General features: G+C 43.3%; 1 protein-coding gene across 1 annotated transcript in view; it reads left to right on the top strand.

Annotated features, from left to right (window-relative positions):
• Positions 1–4525: 4525 nt before the first annotated feature.
• smtnl (smoothelin, like) overlaps positions 4526–20000 on the top strand; it is a 30761-nt gene continuing 15286 nt past the window's right edge. The window contains exons 1-2 of the mRNA XM_030067601.1: positions 4526–4611; positions 4961–6022. Of these exons, the coding sequence (XP_029923461.1) occupies positions 5315–6022 (708 nt within the window). The 5' untranslated portion in view covers positions 4526–4611; positions 4961–5314. The remainder of the gene's footprint in view (positions 4612–4960; positions 6023–20000) is intronic.

Here is a 20000-nt window from a genome sequence, read left to right on the forward strand (position 1 = left end):
AATTAAAGAATGTGTTAGAATGACTATGTAAAGGTAGAAAAAAAATTCAATACTTAACAAGTCATTTCTTGTATGGGTAGTTCTGGGGTAAAATCAAAACCAAAGATGGCATCTGTTGGATTGGGAAGTGTTGAAATGTTGAAATGTTGAAGATTCCCTGCTGGAAATGACTCGTGTATCTCAGCAGGTAGTTGACAGTGAGCACGTTTACATGCACACCTTATTCCTGTATTAACCGGAATATTCTCAATATTCCGGTTGCACACGTGTCATGTAAACACGCACTGAACCCGATTAAGGTCATATTCCAGTTGGAGAGAATTCCGAATAAGCCCCCAGCCATATGCCTGTTCCAACCGGAATATTATGCCATGTAAACACCTTAGTTGAAAAATGCCCCGAACCGGAATATTCAGTCACGACTGCGCATGCTCGACCTGCAAGGAATTCTGTGGCGTCTTTGTTGCTATGGTTACCTGCAAGCGGGGAAAACAGCATGGCGAAAAGCAGCAAGAGCCAGGAGTCTGCAGTCCGCCCTCAGCTAATGAAAGACTTAAATATCATGGAGGATATCGATGGGAGAAAACATAGAACTAGCGACAGAAAAAAAAGAAGAGGACTTCTTTGTCTGTATTTGCAGCAGACCAGACGCCTATACGCGTACTGCTGCCCCCCGCGGCTGAGTGTCAGATTACGTAAGAAAGTGGAATACGCCGAAACACGGGAATATGCCAAGTAACATGTAAACGGAATATTCCAGTTGCCGCGGCGCAGTTACCTTAACCGGAATATTGACCCGAACCAGAACATGGTGTGCATGTAAACATACTCAATGTCAAGTCAATGGTGTGACAGCCCATTATTCCAAAACCCCAATAGTCCAAAATATGTCCCACTGGACCCAAAGCCCATTAGTCTGATGGCCCGATTTCCTGAAAACAAGCACCCAGTGCCCCGGAGGCCCGTCGCTCTGAAGAAACAAACTCAGGAGCTGCATCCACCCCTGTTTACCCTGACCCTAACCCGAGGAAACCCCGGCCTAAACTCAACCACATTTGCAAGGTGGACATTTTTCGGACTATTGAGGTTTTGGAGTAACGGGTGTGTTTGTTCTCGGGATAACAGGCTAATGGGCTTTTGGTCGAATGGGGAGTTTTTTTGACTGTTGGAGTTTTAGAAAAATGGGGTTTGGGGCCAATGGGAAGTCCCCAAAATGACAAGGGAAGTAGGTTGAGGTCTTGGCATTTGGAAGCCTGAACGAATGGTTGGCCAAGTGCATTGTGGAGCAAAAACAACAGGGCTGGGTATTAAAAAATGACCAAGGGTGAAAGTAAAATCAAAAGACAAAACCTACAAGATGTCAGTGTACACGTTTTCTAGAAATACACCATGACTATGCTAATTAAGTAGCTCTTTGTGTACTTTTTGAAGTTTTTTGAGGTAAATAGTTGTCTCTTTAGCACAAGTATATTTTGACTGAAGCACTTCAGCAAATTTACTGTATGAATACAATACAAATTTTTGGTATATTAGTTATCTTACATCATAAATTCTTTTTCCCATAAGGATGCCACACCATCACCCATAGTGGCTGGGAGGTTGTTGGTTTAATCCCCGCCACATCCCCGTGTCCCGTCCAAAATAACTTAAAGAGTCACGTAATGGAAAGAGCTCTTCCAGAAAGTATTGTGATTTGATTTGGACTGACCGAAACAGAGCTGTTACCCCTGACCTCTGACCTCTGTAAGGGCTTGTTGTTGTTGTCTGTGTGTGTACTGCCTCCAGCACACTCACATTAAACCCTAAGACTGTGTGTGTGTGTGTGTGTGTGTGTGTGTGTGTGTGTGTGTGTGTCCAGTAAATAACCTCTCCAAGCCCACTCCCAGTCACTCTACTCTCCCTCTTGCTCTCTCTCTCTCTCTCACTCACTCACATACACAGACACGCTCCCTAAACACACACACACACACACACACACACACACACACACACACTGTTGACAGTAAGCAGTAGAGTGGAATGTCGAGGTATTTGCATGTGTCTGTGTGTTGCCATTGTGGTGGCATGGCTGGCTGTCAGGCATTATGACCCATCCACCCCCCGTCGCCCACCCTCCCCCAGTTGCACACGCACACACACACACACACACACACACACACACACACACACACGCACACACACACACACGCACACATGCACACATGCACACACACACACACACACACACATTGCTATCTGATGTGGAATGTTTGCTCTGTTAGGGTCCAGTTACATGGGGGAGGGTGGTGGCCGTCTCTAGCCGGCCTGTCTGTCTGCCTCAGCCTTCCATTAGACACACAAATAGAATAGAATAGAATAGAATAGAATAGAATAGAATAGAATAGAATAGAGTAATAAATCGGTATATCTAGGGATGTAGTGTACAGTAAACCAACCTAAACTCCATTTACCGTAAATGCTTGGTGGGCATCATAGTGAGTATTAGAGTGCATAAGGTGTTTGAAGGGAGAATTTGTTTTATGATTATGATTTTCTGAAAGTACAGCTGATTGTTGTTTATGTTGGGGATTGTTTGCTTTGTGACGATCACTGAGTGCAGGTCTGAGTTTAGCCACACTTATATTTACCACTACATCACTGATTTTATCCAGTGTAGCCTGCAACACCAATGGTCAAGTTTTCCCTCTTGACCTGCTTCAGCCTTTATCTAATCAAAACACCATTAGAGAAAGGAGGTGGAAAGATAAAGAGCGGAGAAAGAGAGAGAGGGAGGGAGAGGAAAGGAGAGAGAGAGAGAGAGAGACTCGGGGGAAGGAAGGAAAAAGGAAAAGTCCACACAGGGCAGGAAAGTTGACTACATGGCTGAACGCAGCAGACGGGAAAAAGAGAAAATAAGTGAAAATGAATGTATATAGGTGTTCATTCTGCAAATAAAAATAAAATCAAACTGAAGTTGACCTGCCAGATAAAGTAAAGATGAAAACTGTATTAGTTGAGGAGATATCATTGATATCACTTCCAACTATTTGTCTTGGTTTCCACAGTCAGACAGAATATCACTCAAAGGATCACTGAAAGGATTTGTTTCATTGTTCTGTGTGTGATTCATTTTACGTCTTAAACTATATCTGTAGATGTCAAAGGCTGTACTCGTCTGCATTTAAAAATAAGCGGTGGACAGTGTGAGACTCTTGTTAGTTTTATTTTGTCTCCATAATGGTGCTGAGCATTCACTGCTGTGGTATTTTGTGCTGTAATTCACCCGATCACCTGTCAATCAAAGGGTGTGGGTGGGTTGGATTTCTCGCTTATGGACATCAGAGGATTTTTCCCAGGAAAAAGCAACCAGACATGAAAATGCAAATTAATAAGGTTTGACGAAGTAGACACTGGTTGAGTCACTGAGGGTTACATTAACCGGAGATAGAGAGCAGAGAAACGGGCGTCTGTTTGGATGAAAGCGTTATGGATCATTATGTTACCTTATTAGACCATCGTCTGCATACACTCATTTATGATCTACCGTTTTTCCTAAATTCATAAAGTGACCATCTTTGACGTTACTACAACAAACTGAAAGTGTAAAGTGTAAAGCTAAATATGCTGACCCACATTATCTGTTAGCCGCCAACCCCATTGCCCCGTTTGAGAAACACCTCAAACTGTTGTGATTATTTTACAGCAGTGAACTTTAATATTACACTTATTTAGCACCAACACTGAGCTAAATAAGAGATAAGTGCTGTATTTTATTCATTTTGACAATGTCTGCCAAATCAGCCAGCTAAATCATGTTGATTGGCTATCTGAATCATTTTCAGTGAGTGCATTGCTCCCAAAATTAATTATGTCTCCCATTTTTTGCCAAGTGGCCATGGGATAAGGGATTCATTCACTGATCGATTCATTCATAAAGGAGATAATCCACTCTGAAGTGTGTGTGAAATGGTTTTAAAGAATTTTATTTTATGTCGGGTTGTTCTTTGCCTCCATGCTGTACGTTAAAACCCTTAATGCACTCATTATGCATTATCCTTTATTTAATGGGTCCTCTGGCAACACAAGTAGACTAGTCCTGTTAGTCTGATTCTGAAAGACCATGAGATCAGACACTGCATTTCTTTCCACGTTTCCATCATAATAAAAGAGGGTTCAAGCAAAGAGGAGGAAGATAAACAAAAGGAGAAAGACTGCGTGAGGTGAAAGAAGAAAGAGAAAGAAAGGCATCCTGTTAAAAGTTCACAGAGAGGGGATTGACACACCTACAGTAGGAGGAAGAGGAGGAGGAGGAGGAGAGGGAAAGGCAGGGGAGGGGACTCCTTCCAAGAGTTTATACAGAACAAGGGTATAAAGCCAAGCCGGCCCGCCTCCCTCTCTGCCCTCCCCTCGCGTTTACTACTCTCCTCATGTTGTTTCTCCCCCCTCCACCACCACCACCCTCCTCCTTTATATCCCTCCCTTTCTCCTCCCTCAACCTGAGAGTTTAAACAAACCAGAGAGCTGGCAACGCCGAGCAGAGCTCACACACACTCACTCATATAGACACACACACACACACAGCTGTTGAGGGCAAGGAAACTCTACTGAAGTCTACCGGAGAGCTAAGCTGAGGTAGGCATTACTTCTACACACATACACACACACACACTTTTGTGGTAATGCAACAGGGTCAAGATTACCTCACCGCTTTGTTTTATGGCTGTTATGAAACATTGATGGCTTAAAGAGATGCTGTGTGCTTTTTCTCTCATTCAGACTCTATGGGGTTTCTTGTTGCTGATTTGTTTGGTGTAAGAGCTTAAATCTGTCATATCTGAAGTGTGCTGTGTTTGAATGAAGTTAATGCTGTTTCCTCATCTCGTGCAGACTGCAGACAAATGCAAACCTTGGTTTCATTTACATCGTCTTGGATAATTTGTAATGTCCCTGAATTTTATGATTTTTTTTTTTTTAAATACAGGATTTTCATTAAAGAAGACTCGAATGGGATCTCTAGGAGCCTGATTGCTGCTTTCAAGCCACAGGTCAAGTCTGTCTTGTGTCTGGTGTTTCAGACGGTAGACAGATCAAGGAGGCTGTACCTGGAAAGCAAGCGTGGCCTGGAGGTTACTGACAGCAACCTGAGGAGAGCCGACGGAGTGTGGATAAAATAGACCAGACCTTTGCCCCTCCCTAACTCTCATCTCCCAACCCTTGTCCCCAAGCCCCTACCCCCTCCAGACCAACCCACAGCTCAGTGTCAGAGGCTAGACTTCACCCACTGGCCAGAGTAACTCAGCTTTTCTTGCATTAACTCAGACACACGGACTGGCCCATGCCCAGAGGGTCCTCAGTTGTGGCAGTAGCAGCAATGGAAGCCCCAACCCTGGCTGAGATGGGAGACCTGTGTCCCCCCGTGTCCTCCTCTCCAGAGGGGGAAACGGTGTGTGCAGCTCTGGCCCGTTATGAAAACACCCTCCGGGATGCCATCCGAGAGATCCACGTGGATGTCAGCGCTTTTAAGCTAGGCATGGAACGCCGTCTGGAGGAGACGGCCAACCTGAGTGGGCCTCTGGGTCGGGCGGTCGCTCAGCTCCAGCAGGAGAACCGGCAGCTCAAAGTGCAGCTGGAGGCTCTGACACGACAGGTGGAGCTCCTAACTGGAATGACGTGTGACCGTAACACCTTACTCAACAACAACCACAACCAGAGTAACCACAGCCAAAACCACAAGAGCCACCATAATGACGTTCAGGTAAACCACCAGGAGGCTGGGGAGGTGATCCACGGAAAGGGCCAGGCCCACACTCAGAGCCACAGCCAGGCTCATCTCCACGTCCAGCCCCAGACCCAGGGAAGCCAAGCCCAGACCCATAGCGCCCCCACATCCCCCCCTACCACTTTCACGTCCTCCCCTGGCTCCGGCAGTCCTAACGCAAGCCCCAGAGTTTCCTCTATGGTGACTGGCCCGGTGTCCAGCAGCAGCCCCTCCACCGCCCGCTTCTCCAGCCGTGCCACCTTTGCCGTGTCCAGCAAGACCAACGTGAGTACTGCATGCCTGTAAAAGAGATATGGCAATAACATTTGGCATTTGGTGGATGCTTATACCTAGAGTACAACATGGTGTTATAACACTTTTACAGAAATAAACACATATTAGGCCATAGACCATCAGCTCATTAGATTCTGTCCTAAGGAATCACATTTAAGTATATTTTATCATTAAGTGTGATGTGGTAATAAGTTGGAACTCCTCCTCTATTGCAAAACCTTTGACAAAAAACTGGGCCTGAGTCATTCTTTCATTGTGCTATGTAATTGTTTAATGATAGAAATAATAATAAAAATCAAAATGTCTGTTGGGGACCTCATTGAACTCCCTTAAGGATCCTACAGATTCCCAGACTGTAGTATGAACACCATGGCTTTACAGTACAGTTTCACACATGTTTAGTGTGGGTGGTCACAGAGGGAGTCAAACTCATAAAGCTTGATGTGTTTGAACCACACTGTACCTGCTGAGCAATCCCTACTGCTGGCATATTTGCACAAACACAGTACCTCCCAATCCAGCATTAGATACTTTATAACACAGATGGAAATTTAATACACAGTGACACTAGATGTAATCCAATGATTGCAATTTCATTTTCCATGTTGGGAAAGGGCCACGGTGGTTAAGAGTGGAATGCGAGTTTGATTGAACTCTCGTTTCCATGTGGCTAACAGTGATGTGTCATACTAGGCACTGGCTGTGTCACTGCGGTTGCACAATACCCCTGCATTCGGATGCTTAAAGATTTATAAAGTACAGTAACATGAGTAGACCAGGCTCCTGGGAGGCAAGTTTAGTGTGGTGGTGCGGTTTGCAGGCTTGAGTCAAGTATGCTAAACCAACATTGTGAAATGTTGGCCCTGGTGTGTGAACACTGATGTGAAAGTGACCCTTTGCATTAGGAAACCCATTTAACACCACTCAAAAGTGCATAAAGGTTAAGAGCAAGGCTGTTTTTCTTAGTTCCTCAAAAGCTGGCATTTTAGAAATATGAGGGGTTTTTTTTGTTTGTTTTGTTTTTTGTTTTTTTTTACCAACAACAAAAATATGCAACAGCTGATATCAAAAAGGCTCCATCGAAAGCTTTAAATATGACAAAATAAAGTCTGGAGAAAGAACCTTCACAGTCTGATTAAGCACGTATGGTGTTTTTTTTTTTTACGCATACAAGGCAATCTGCTGTGCACATTTCTTGTCTGCATTCATAGGAAATCTCTCGAGAAAGAATTTTTCTGCCACATTGTGAGGTGCAGGCTTGAAGGTGTGCATCCAAAAGTGGAACATCAGTCATTTTTTCTGTATGAGGCACACAACTGGTTCTTATTGGACACGTTCTGGGTTATGAGACATCACAGCTCATCATAGCATCAGCGCTGACCAGACTGCCTGTCTCAGTGTTTTAGTGCTCAGCGGTTTCCCGAAAAAAAAAAATTGGGGGATTAATTTTACTGTCACCTTGGGATACAGGCTCATGGAAACATTTGTCATCTGAAGACCCTGCAGACTTTGGCTCATAACTCATCTTAGGGTCTCTCAGTTCAGGGAGGATGTTTTTCAGGGCTTGTCTGTCCACGTCACAGTCTAGGCTTATTTGTTTTGTCTGTTGGCTTCTGTTGTATTAAAAAAAAAAAGAATCTGAATATGTGTTGGGTTATTGCTGCATCTCAAAGCCAGATGATAGTGATCGTGCAGATTTCCTGGCTCTCTTCGGTCTATGATGTCAAGGTTTTTTTTTATTTCAACTGCAGCGGGGAAGTCTTGTCATATCATAACTAAATATTTAGAGAGACAAGAGAATAGATACCAGCTGAGGACAATCAGGAGCATTTTTTTCTTTTTCTGTCTTTCCATCCCTTAATGACAGAGTATGTATGTGTTTGCGTGTGTATGCATGTATGTGTATGTTCCAATTGTTTATACTTAGGTCGGACTTGTGGTCAGCGATATGTGAGCTTTGTCCTTGGAACATCACCATGTTATTCTCTTCATGGCAGAGAGGATCGCTGATAGATGGTTAGTTTGTACTCACGCAACAGCACGGTCCATCCTTTCCTTGTTGACAACTTGTTTTTTTCACCGCTGCCTTTCTTTTTGTTTGTTAATTTTAGTATAGTCCAGTTATGCTTCACACCCTCGTGTCACACAAAATGTTCGTAGGACGTTTTTGGAACTTCAGAGAAATGTTCCCTCAAAGTTGGATCAAAAGTGAACGTTCAAGGGACTTTTCTTAGATATGTTGAGGTAAAACTCTGATACCCCCCAAGGAGCTCAAGATTTTGAAAATCCCGGGAATGCTGCATAGACTGTTCCTGAAATATTCGCTTAATGTTACATAAAATGGACTCAAAACGTTCCCTTACGTGTCAAACAAAATGTCGATTGAATGTTTTTAGGAAAAGGTTTCATCAAAACCGGATAGAATATTCCTGTTATGTCAGGAGAACGTTCAGTGGACTTTTCTTAAAGATGTCGTGGGTATGTTCGCCTTCCCCAGGGAGCTCCCCATTTCAGTGATCCTGGGATAGTTGTGTTATAATGTCCCAGGAACGATGCATTACGTTTAGGGGATGTTTTTTGTCAGCTGGAACAGGTTTTCCCAGCCTCCGGATGTCTCACGTCGCTCTCTCTTGAGTCAAAAGGCCAATCAGTCCGGCGGTCCACAGCTACCTGAGAGCTTAGCCCTTCATCATGTTGATTGTCAAACTGACAGAGCCCTCAGTGGCTCCTCTACAAATCCACGAGGAGCAAAAAACAACAACCTGTGTCTGTGAAACTAAACTTTACCATGTTCAACCTTGCAATCAGCACCAGTGCAGGAGAGGTTCAATATCAGTTGCAGGATTACCTTTAAAAGCAGGCATCAAACGCAGCCTGCAGTCATACATAGTTGGCATGGCTCAGCTCTTTTTCATAAGAATTTCATGTGAGAAAACCCAGACCATTGTAGTTTGGCTCTGCTTGATTTGGCCTATTTTGGCTTAGCGGGGCGAGAACTCAACCAACTTTCTGGAGGATCTCCCCTCTAATTAGCAACCACGCTCCTCTTTATTGTGAAAATGTGACTTTGTTGTTTGGGTCAACTGCAGGCCACAGTACCTCAAGGGGATGAGACGGGTCAGGGGTTTGCCACAGAGTTGTGTCAGAGTAGACAAGCTCTATCAGCCCATTTTTTTAATGTGTAAATGTCAAACACAGGATAAACAATCAAACACAGGATGTGGAGCTCTTTTGATCACACATCAAACTATTTCCCTGACAAAAAGTTCAATGGCTTTGGTGGGATTTTTCAGTGGTAGAAGGAGCTGCACTTACACAACCTACTGTTTTATTTGTCTGTGAAAATCAGAGGTTGTTATTTACTGTATTCCAGCACTCTGTACCCTCTGCACCCACCTCCCTGCTGTGGAATGTATAATTGTACCCATTTATCATTTATGAGACTGGAGATCCTCTTTTTTATTTTGTGGAGAATTCCTCTACGAAGCTCTTTGTTGTATCTCAGCTGGAAACACAAATGAAAGACACAGATCTGGAACAAACTACACTGACACACACACACACACACACACACACACACACACACACACACATATATATATGGCTGTGACATTCCAGAGATGGCCATGTTTAATGTCAGCACAAACAAGCTGAATTTCACAGTGTAATATGCAACAATGTAAAAATTCATGTTTAAACAGATATCTCAACTTTAATTTTGGTGCTAGATTTAGAGTGTTTTTTACAGTCGGTGCATGTCATCAACATCAAATCGACATCCAAATGTTGCTGGGTATGAGTGTGCACACACAGACATTGGCTTGGCATGCACGCTTTATGCAAATAGTTGCTACTCCTATAGCTCTAATTACCAAAGTATGTGGTGGATACAACAGAGGAATGTTATCTGCTGCGAAATCATCCGGTCAGCACTAAACAACACAAGGGTACCTTTGTTTCTTTATGTGGGAGATCCCCCGCCGTCGGCCAAACGCACTTCTCAAAATGTTCAGACAACAAAAATACACAGATTAGATCAAATATGAGCCGCAGAATGTACTGTGCAATGCTGTGTTACTGCGTTGAGTTTCGATATGCGTGTACACGTTTATATATGTGCTCTCATAGTGAAGACAGACTGAAAAGGGACAATGGACACTGGACAGGGACGTTCAGATCCACGTGTGTCCGAGTTAAACTCCATCTCTGATCTCAGCACCGGTAATCAGGTTCATGGGGATTTTGTTGCTGATTTAATCACAACGAAAGCTGGCTCTTCCTGCCACATCCCTACCTGTCTGACTGACAATGAGAGAGAGACATAGAGAAAAAGCAACAGAGAGAGAGAGAGACAGAGAGAGAGAGAGACAGACAGACAGACAGACAGACAGACAAAGGGAAAAAAGAAAGATGAGAAAGATACAGAAGGTGCATTTGGCCTTGTAAAATCTCTGTGCGCTGTTCAAACAGGTCTGATTGACATGATATACGTGCACGTGCTCACACACACACACACACACACACACACACACACACACACACACACTGTAGGCATTCGTAATGGTTATAAACAGTTGTATCTTTCTCTGCCGCAGCCAAAGAGATGTGTATAGGCCTGTCTGTCTTCCATCCTTCCCTCCAGCTGTTACTCTGCATCTTCACCATTAACTCACCAAGCTTGCACAAGAAGGCACACACACTTTCAGCACACACTGACCTCGAAAACACACCTGCAGCACGTACACACACAAGCTCTCGCCTCGGAAACACACCTGCAGCACGTACACACACACGCACATTCACCTCAAAAACACACCTCCAGCACATATCTGTATGAATTATGAATGCTGTCTCTTTTTTCACGGTGTCCTCTGCTTCACTCTCTGCACAAGTCAGAATATTTCCATCCAGCTGTCAGGTGAAGTTTTATTTTGTCTTAAGAAAAACAAAAAAATACAAATTTGATGTATTCTGTCAGCAGGATTGAAGGAAAAAAAAGCTTCCTGAACATGTAACTGCAGAGAACGCACATACATCTACTAAAAGTACAAAGAGTCTTCCAAGAATGGGTTAGTGTTAGCCAGTGTTTCACACTGTCTGAAAATGACAAGATGCATTCTGAAATATTCTAACAGCCCAACCAGTGTTCATACAACCGAAACTTACAGCGTTTCAGAAAATCCAAAGGGTTGCACAGAGACTGACGCAAGTCTACATTGCTGTTTATCCTGCAAATGCGTTTCCATTCCATTTAACATGTAATTTCTTTATTAACAAAAACGTTTTGCACCTAAAGGAAACATAAAAAAAAAATTAAGTTCCATTAAAATTTGCCATCTGCATTTAGCTTTCTTAATTCAAAACATAAGAATTCACATAAAAATGCTTGAATGGAAACCCAGCTGCTGCTCTGTGTGTGTGTGTGTGTGTGTGTGTGTGTGTGTGTGTGTTCCGTTTGGAAGGTTTCTTGAGGTTAGTCAAGAAGCAGCTGCGTAGCGCTCTTCTACCCTCAGATGGTTCTGGGCAATAGGAATTAGTCAAGATTAGGATTAGGACAAAAACCTAAGCTTCCTCAACAATGTCTTCTCTTCCTCCTCTTTTTCTCCCCATCACCAACCCCTGTCCTAACACACACACACACACACACACACACACACACACGCACACACACACACACGCACGCGCATGCCTACACACATCACTGCTGTTGCCAATTACTGCTCCAAAGCTGCCGTCTCAATGGGCCATTGTGTGGACACTGTGCCTCATTTGAGGTACATCGACTGTGGAGGGATTACAGGATCTGCTCTCCTCTTTAATTTTTTTTCTCCTCTCTTCTCTTATCCGCCACCCTCATCCTCACCCCTTCAGCCTTGTCTCACCTTCTCTCTTGTATAGTTGAGCATGTTAGTCTAGTCTGCCTGATCCACTGATCCTTTACCTGCCTGACGTTTGTGCACATTACGGCCCCGACCGTGGCTCTGAACTCTCAGCAGCCTCACTGTGCTGTGTATTGATAAATCCATGACGCTGTCCGTGGTGCTGAAGCAACAACATTTATAATTTCACCTTCTTTTCCTCTGTCCTGACCGTCTGTCAGGTTCATCTCGGATCTATAACATTTTCTCTGCCTAATTCTCTGTAGCCTATTCACAGAAATACGGACACAGCCACTTTAGGTTTTTTTTTTTGTTTGTTTTTTTTTTTGTGAGGCTTCCAGTTAGGTACCTCCTGTCATTGGGTAGCTAAGTCACTTTTCACCGCATCAGCTAACACAACAACTGATGGATTTTTGAAAGTTCTCCCACAACATCGTCAAATAAACTAGTTAAGCTAGTTAGCAGAGAACTGATCAAACACAAGTACAGCACAAAAAAAAAGGACGTTCAACCAACCGTTTACTTCTGCATTCTGCAAAATCAGGTGGATAAACATTAGAGAAGTTTCACCCTCATCATCAAAGTGACAAGTAGCAACATGAAGTTGTGAAAGAGCAAGAGGATCATAGAGACACACCGCTTCCAGTAATATTCCTATAATATTCCTTTAATATTTCAGTGATCATTAAGGACAAAGACAACTGTAGCAGGGAGAGAAGATAACTGAATAAAATGCAATTGTGCAATTAGAAAGGTGCCACCATTGGCCAATCCCCCTGTTAAATATAACAAATCACATACCGACTTTTTGTTTGCACTGAGGCTGCCAGTCGTTCATACTGTGCACTAATGTTCAAAATTGGTAATTTGACAATTTTATGTGGAAAAATGCAGTATTTATGTTTCAAAATGTACCAGCAGAATCACTTCGAGTTAAGGGCTTCCTATACAGACACCCAGTGTAGTATTGATCAGCTCTAGGATAGATAAGTGATCAAACAGAATCATATTGATCATATCAGAGGTGGATGGCACTGACAGGACAATATCTGATTTTTAATACAAGGCAAAAAATATATATGTGACCTGATCATTATAACTACACTCTTCACATCTGCCTCTTCTCTTTCTTCCCTCTCTCTTGCTCTTTCACACACATAAAGACACACACACACACACACACACACACACACACACACACACACACACACGCTTTCATTCTGATTCTTATACACACATACCTTCCCAGACCACACCTGCATCTCCCAGGGCTCCAGTACCTCCAGTGCATTAGACACAGTGCATTCCTCTACTTTTCTGTGTGTGTGTGTGTGTGTGTGTGTGTGTGTGTGTGTGTGTGTGTGTGTGTGTGTGTGGGAGGGGGAGGATGCTGTGCTTCATTAGCAGATGAACAGATCAGATTAGCATGGCCAGGTCATGGGGTTATCTTCTATTCCTTATCAACAGAGACTCACAGCACTGTAAATCCATCAGCGTTGGGCCCAGACCAGGCGTGTGTGTGTGTGTGTTTGGTTGAGAGGGGGAGGGGGTGGGGGGGATAAAGAACTTGCATCACATGTTATATAAGGGAGTGAGAGAGCTATCAAATTAAAGTTAAATTTGTTTGGAAAATTGACTTTTAGTTTCATTCAAAGGTGCTATGTCTTGCATTTTACTATCAGTGAATCGTTACCACACTGCAGTAATTCTGAGATATTAGTTTAATTACTTACTTTAATTGTGGATTACTTTAATTGTTTTAATTGTGGATTGCTTTATGGCACAAAACAGTAAGAGGGTGCTTTTCTCCCATGAGTAAATTGAGTTAAAGCTCAGGGTTTCTTGCAGCTGAAGACAGTGGATGAAGTGAAAGGTTGATGGAAAACACATTTATTCCCTTATTTTATTCTTTATTATTTTATTGTATTTATTCAGGAATGTCCCATTGAGATGCAATATCACAGTCCTGGTGAAGAAGGCAGCAAAAAGGCAAAAGTTACACATAGAAAACCTTCAGACTGAGAAGAATCTGACTGGAGGATCTAGTGTTAGTTACTTCAGGGACGAGCAGGGGTCAGAGGGCTTATGGGAAATGTGTGTCTTAATTTTGAGAAACAGTCTACCAACAGCACTACCAATACCACCAGTGTCAGATAGAGGCTACTAATAATTTTCCACCATGGTCTCATTTGTTACACTGATTATAATGATCGTTTTTGCAGAGTGAGTGAGCTAGCCTCTAAAATACTTGGTTAAGGTTAGGGAAAGGTTTGTTGTGATGGTTAAGGTTAGGAAAAGGTCAGTATGTGGTAGCACTCGGATTTGAACTCGGGTTGAAGATGCGTTGATCCGGCCTCCTTATGTAGATCTGTCGCTCCCTTACAGCCTCTACAGCACAGTATTGTTATTTACTGCTAGAGATCACTTTCAAACATAACTATAGGCTGTAAGCCGCTGTACAAAGACATGTGGGGTTGTTTCTTAAAAATAGTTGCAGCATCTTTAATGGAATCCCATCCATTTCTCTGAGTGCTGCACATTAAAACTGCTATCTGCTGATATGACTTACTGTTACACCAGCGAGCCTTCAAGTGATATGCAGGGTGAGGTGAGGAAAGATAAGGTGTGTGTGTGTGTGTGTGTGTGTGTGTGTGTGTGTGTTGGTAGGAATTCCATCAGACTGCACTCACTCTGTCACTCCATCACTCCCCATGTCTCGCTCCCACCATCATTACACAACTCCAGCTTGATCCTATCTGTGTCTTATCTCCAAACATTCACTGCTCAGCAGACCACTACATTTACCCCTCAGTGTTTGGTTTAGTCGCAGTCTGTACCGGCTGAGGGATAGATTAGGAGTTCAAGGCGGATAAAATGTACTGATCCAGGTCCAAACGAAATTGCACACTGATTACCAGCTTGTGGTTCACTTTTATGCACTTCAAATGCATCGATGCTGATGTAGCATTAGGCCATGCAAAAAGTCAGACCACAAATGCTTGCTTTCTACAGCGTACTGCATCGCTACACATGTATGAACACACACACACACACACAAACACACACACAGTTACATGCATGCACACTATATTTGGAGAGCAGAGAGTGATTTTTCCCCACGTGTTCAACAAGAGGAGTGTTATGTGATGAAGTAGCTGGTGCCGTCTTGGTCTATATTTGGTGCTGTTGGTTCTGCTCGCTGGCCTGTGCCAAGGTGAGGTAGCTTTTTGGTCCATATTTTGACATATTATGTCATGGTGCCTCGTGTTTTATGGCCATATCTTTGTTTTTGCCACAGTGTTATGTCACCCGCCTTCAAAATGCATCTGAAGTAAATCACTGTGGTCTGGAAGAGTAGAAAATGCAAATAGACGATGCGATACAAACTTCCACCAGTAACGAACAATTCTACACCTTACAAAGTTGGAAAATTGATGCTGTATGTTTATTATTGTTCGTCCTCTGGGTTTGCTTTTCAAACAAAATGTCCTGGATGTCGGACCCTCTTACCAGCACATGAACGCATAGTATAGCATAGTATTTGTTGCTAAAAAGAAGTCAAAAGATCCCAGTTCTGGATATCCACCAGAATCCATAATCAGCTGATCTTGAGCTAAAAGTTCCATATAAATCAGATTTCTGCCAAATCTGTTAGATTTTTTTTTAATATCTTCCTAAGATTCAGGCAAACAGAGAGACAAGTGAGAGAATAATCTTCTTCAAACTTTGTTGGTGAGCTGGTGTTTTATTTAAGCCGGCGATTTTGACCTCCACAAACCCACAAACATAGAGTTTTTTTTTTTAATTCTGATATAGTTTCAGATATAGTGGCTGTCTTTCCACCTTTTGTGTAGTAGGCCTGGAATCAGCTGTTTGTTTCCCATTGAGGACGCCCACTGTAAATTCATGGTAGGGTGCACTAAGGTGCTTCGGATGAAAGTAACCAGCAAATGACACATGATACTCTCTGTAGAGAAGCAAGGCATGTTTTAATTGCTTTATTATTATGAAGAGAGACGGTTTGCTGAAGATGATATTTGCTTTTGGTTTTCGACTCCTTACCTTTGAAAGTCCTCTAAGGTGTTGAAACCTTTCACATGGTGTTGGAAAGACGGCAGAGAGGCAGAGAGAGGAGAATGCGCGCGTGCACGTGTGTGTGTGTGTGTGTGTGTGTGTGTGTGTGTGTGTGTGTGTGTGTGCATGTGCATGTGTTGGCCATCAGCCTCTGCAGATGAATGAGTGACTGAGAGTGTGTTTGTGTGAGTGTGAGACAGAGCTGGGGTGCAGAGAGGAGGAGAAAGTGAATGCAGTGTTGTTTATCTCCATGACAAAGACATTTGACATTTCCACGCTGGCTGTAGAAACTCCCTCAGCTGAGCCAGCTCTCTCTCTCTCTCTCTCTCTCTCTCTCTCTCTCTCTCTCTCTCTATCTCTCTCTTTCTCTCTCTCTTCATGCAATGAAATGCAACTCCTAATCTCCGTGTGTACCCGATGTCTGCCAGGACTAATAGTCCAGCTGGCTCCATTTGCTCCCTCACTCCATCATGCCCTCTTTCCTTCATCATCCATCCATCCCTCCACTGCCTCCAAGGCCTCAGTGTCACCCCTCCACTCCCCTCCACCCCCTGCCTCCTTTTCTAGACTGTTAGACTTCAAGGTTGGATTCCTGGCACTCATTCCTCTACATGCTTATTAATACAGCCAAGAGGGAGACACACACACACACACACACACACAGAAAACACACATAGTGATTACCACAGCGGCTGATTCGCCCCCTGAGCATTCTCACTTTTTACCCCACTGTAGATTTTGTTGATTATGTTTTCAAACCAAAATTTATCATTACACCATGTGTCATATCAATATCATGTTAAATCAGTTGTTACTGGTTTTGTACCCTGGTAATACAAAGCAAGGCTATAAATCATTAAATAAGTTATCATCTCTATAGGAACATATACGCATTTTTTCTAAAGTGGCATTTTTAAAAAATTGGTCATGCCATTGGAGTAGCAGAATTAAATTAAATGGAAATTGAAAAGAGAGCAAGAGTGGTAGAGAGAGAGAAAGAGAGAGAGAGAGAGGGAGGGAGGGAGGGAGGGAGGGAGGGAGGGAGGAAAAAAGCAAAGAGCAGGCCTAAGTCTGAGTGTGTGTGTGTGTGTGTGTGTGTGCGTGTGTGTGTGTGTGTGTGTGTGTGTGTGTGTATGTGTAGGGGGTTGCAGAGAGGTATGCGGCCACTCCCTGGCTACCCCTGGCTCATTTAATGACTTCCAGACAATAGAGCGTGTTCCCGTCATCATCTCTGTGGAAACAGGTTAATAACTCACTGGCCAGTGGGTGAGCTCACCCTCGCTGCCCTCTGCAGCCAGTAAAACTTCACTGGAAATAGACATCAGATGGAGATTTTAAGGTCGCCTCCCTGGCTAAGTCAAGTATGTCTGCCCTGGCAATATTAAATAATCACTATGACCTACATTTAAATCCAGTCTACTGCAATGACTAGTCAGCACCTTGAAGAGAGTTGGTTTCGGAGCTTGGGCTGGACTGTGTGTGACTGGTTTCTTAAACGTCTTCAGCTCCTGTCAGACATTAAGTCTCTCACCCCAGGACCCAGACTCAAGTGTTGCTGCTGCAGCCATTTGGGAGCTAAGTAGGAACATGATCCATTTTATGACAAGATGAAACTTTTATGGTCCCTGCAGCGGGCAGCAAAAGCAGATACAGTGAAGAAATGGGGGATATAAATACTGATATGCAAATAGACGCTGTTTAATACAATGCAGCTGACAAGTTTGACACCTATGTTACATGCAAAATGAATTAATTAAAGTAATTAGGGGAATATTAGCATCGTTATGAGGGTGCACAAAATAAAGCAAACTGAATGAAAATGAAATGAGTATAATGTATGATATGAAAACAGATCAAGGTTGTAAAATATGTGTAATATGTCATAAAATATACAGCATATATAAACTTTCCAGTGATCTATGCAGCAAGATAAATGTAATATTTGTTACAAGGTTATAAGAAAATGAAGAATATTTGGCTATACACAGAATACATAAAATGTGCATTGTGTTGACATTGCATGTTAATGTATGTAATTTACAGCAAGAGCTAGAGCGCACCCTTCCTCTCCTGTCTCTTCAGATGCAGCTGCAATCTAAACTGTCAGGTTGAGGGGATCGTCTCCTCTTGCTGAGCCGTTTCTTCAAGTTTTATATGTTTGTTGATGTGTTTTTGGAGCCTCGGGGCAGCCGGGCAGGGCAGGGCCAAGTATGAAGACGATACATGGGATGACGTGAGCAGCACAGCCGGTTTGTGTGATGGTTGTGGCGGTGATGTCTTCTCCAGCTGCTGTCTGGTAACTGGAGAGCGGCGGTTCTCAGCCATGTGCCACTGAAGTCCACAAGTCTGCTGGTTTCCATTCCATCTAAGCACTGCGGCAGCTCCTCTCACGGATTATTTCCTCTTCTCTGATAGAAGTTGAATGAATCAGAGAAATCAGCTGCTGCATAGTGTTTGGTTGGTGTGAAACGGTGCAGACTGAAGGGCACATAGCTGAGAAGCACTGGGCTGCAGGGAGGCTGGATCTCAGCCCTCTTAGGTAACAGTGGCTGGTGCTGCTAAAATGGTGCCTGGCTCCATTTCCCAACCTCTCTCATTCCTCAGTTCATCACCTCCTTGTCTGGAAATGATCTGATTTCTCCTAATCACAGCCCTTCAGCGTCTCGTCATTGCTGCATGCCTGGGCTTTGTTCAAAGACCTTTTTTCTAGTGGAGATCCCAAGATTTCCAAAGATCCCAACATGTCCTGCTGAATTCCAGGGAAATGTGTATAAAATGATGCACAAGACATTTGGATATTTTTATTTGATTTAACACTGCAGTCATAAATAATGGCATGCAAATTTGTGAAATTTGCAATATTTGTGATATTTGTATCATTTACAATATCACATGAGTTGAAATTGTTCAACTCAAGTGAAAAAATTGCAGCTACATTCATTTAAGCCTCACAGACTTGAATTCACCTCACATTTGGTCTGACCACGCCATTAAGGATCAGAGTTTGACCAATATGTTATTTTGGAGTCCATTTTTTCCCCACTGAATTACATCAAAACTGCTGACAGATGATGCTGTCATAAATTTGAGCATTTAGATGACCTCGACACTGCAAAATAGATAAAGATTTTAGTGTTTCACTCTTATTTAGTGTATTATTCCTGCAGAATTTCATTTTTCCATGTGTGGTATACCCATGTATAACATATCATAATGTTATAGTGGAATCAGTTCAGGTGTAGGGCTTCCCATAGATGGTCACTGTAGTATCGACCAGCTGTACAGTGAAAATACCATCAACTTAATCAAGTAAACGACATGGAGTTGATGATAACTGATTCTCAATAAATGTTAAAATTACCCCATACTGTGCACACATTGCTCCATCTACACACACACACACACACACACACATACACCTATCTTTTTAGTCAGCTGTTTCGGGAATGGGAGAGAAAGGAGGGTGATACCAGCTGTCTGTGATCCCACTTGTCGACCTCTCACCTCCCTTCATCCACCAGGGGTCAGCGTGTCTGACCACAGCCCCCACCCAACCCCCACCCTCCCACACTCATCTGCCTCACTGCCAGGAACAGAGGAGGAAAAGAGGGTGGAGGAGGGGAGGGCCTCCTGGCTTTCTATTGCAGCCATATGTTGGAGTTGGAGGTTGCAGAGGAGTAGGGTGGAAAAGTTGGATGGAGAGGAGGGAGAAAAATGATCCTGTCCCCCCACAGCGAGTACAACCTATTTCTCATTGACCTGGAGAAGACAGAGACCAGACTGTTCCTCCTCTGTCTTCCTTGCTACTCTTTCGTAACAGATAAACCGTCACCAGATGAGCAAGGAAAGACAAACGTGTGGGAATATTAGCGGAGGGAGACAGTGAGCTGCTGCTGTGTTGTGGGTCGGCCTGTGAGGGTTCGATCCCTGGCACTGACGGGAAGGTGGATTACACCTGTGAGCGAATGAAGGACAGCTGATATAACATGTGTGGGCTTTTCTAACACTGTGATATT

This window comes from Myripristis murdjan, chromosome 13, assembly GCF_902150065.1.
Source record: "Myripristis murdjan chromosome 13, fMyrMur1.1, whole genome shotgun sequence".
In the NCBI taxonomy this organism is placed as follows: domain Eukaryota; kingdom Metazoa; phylum Chordata; class Actinopteri; order Holocentriformes; family Holocentridae; genus Myripristis; species Myripristis murdjan.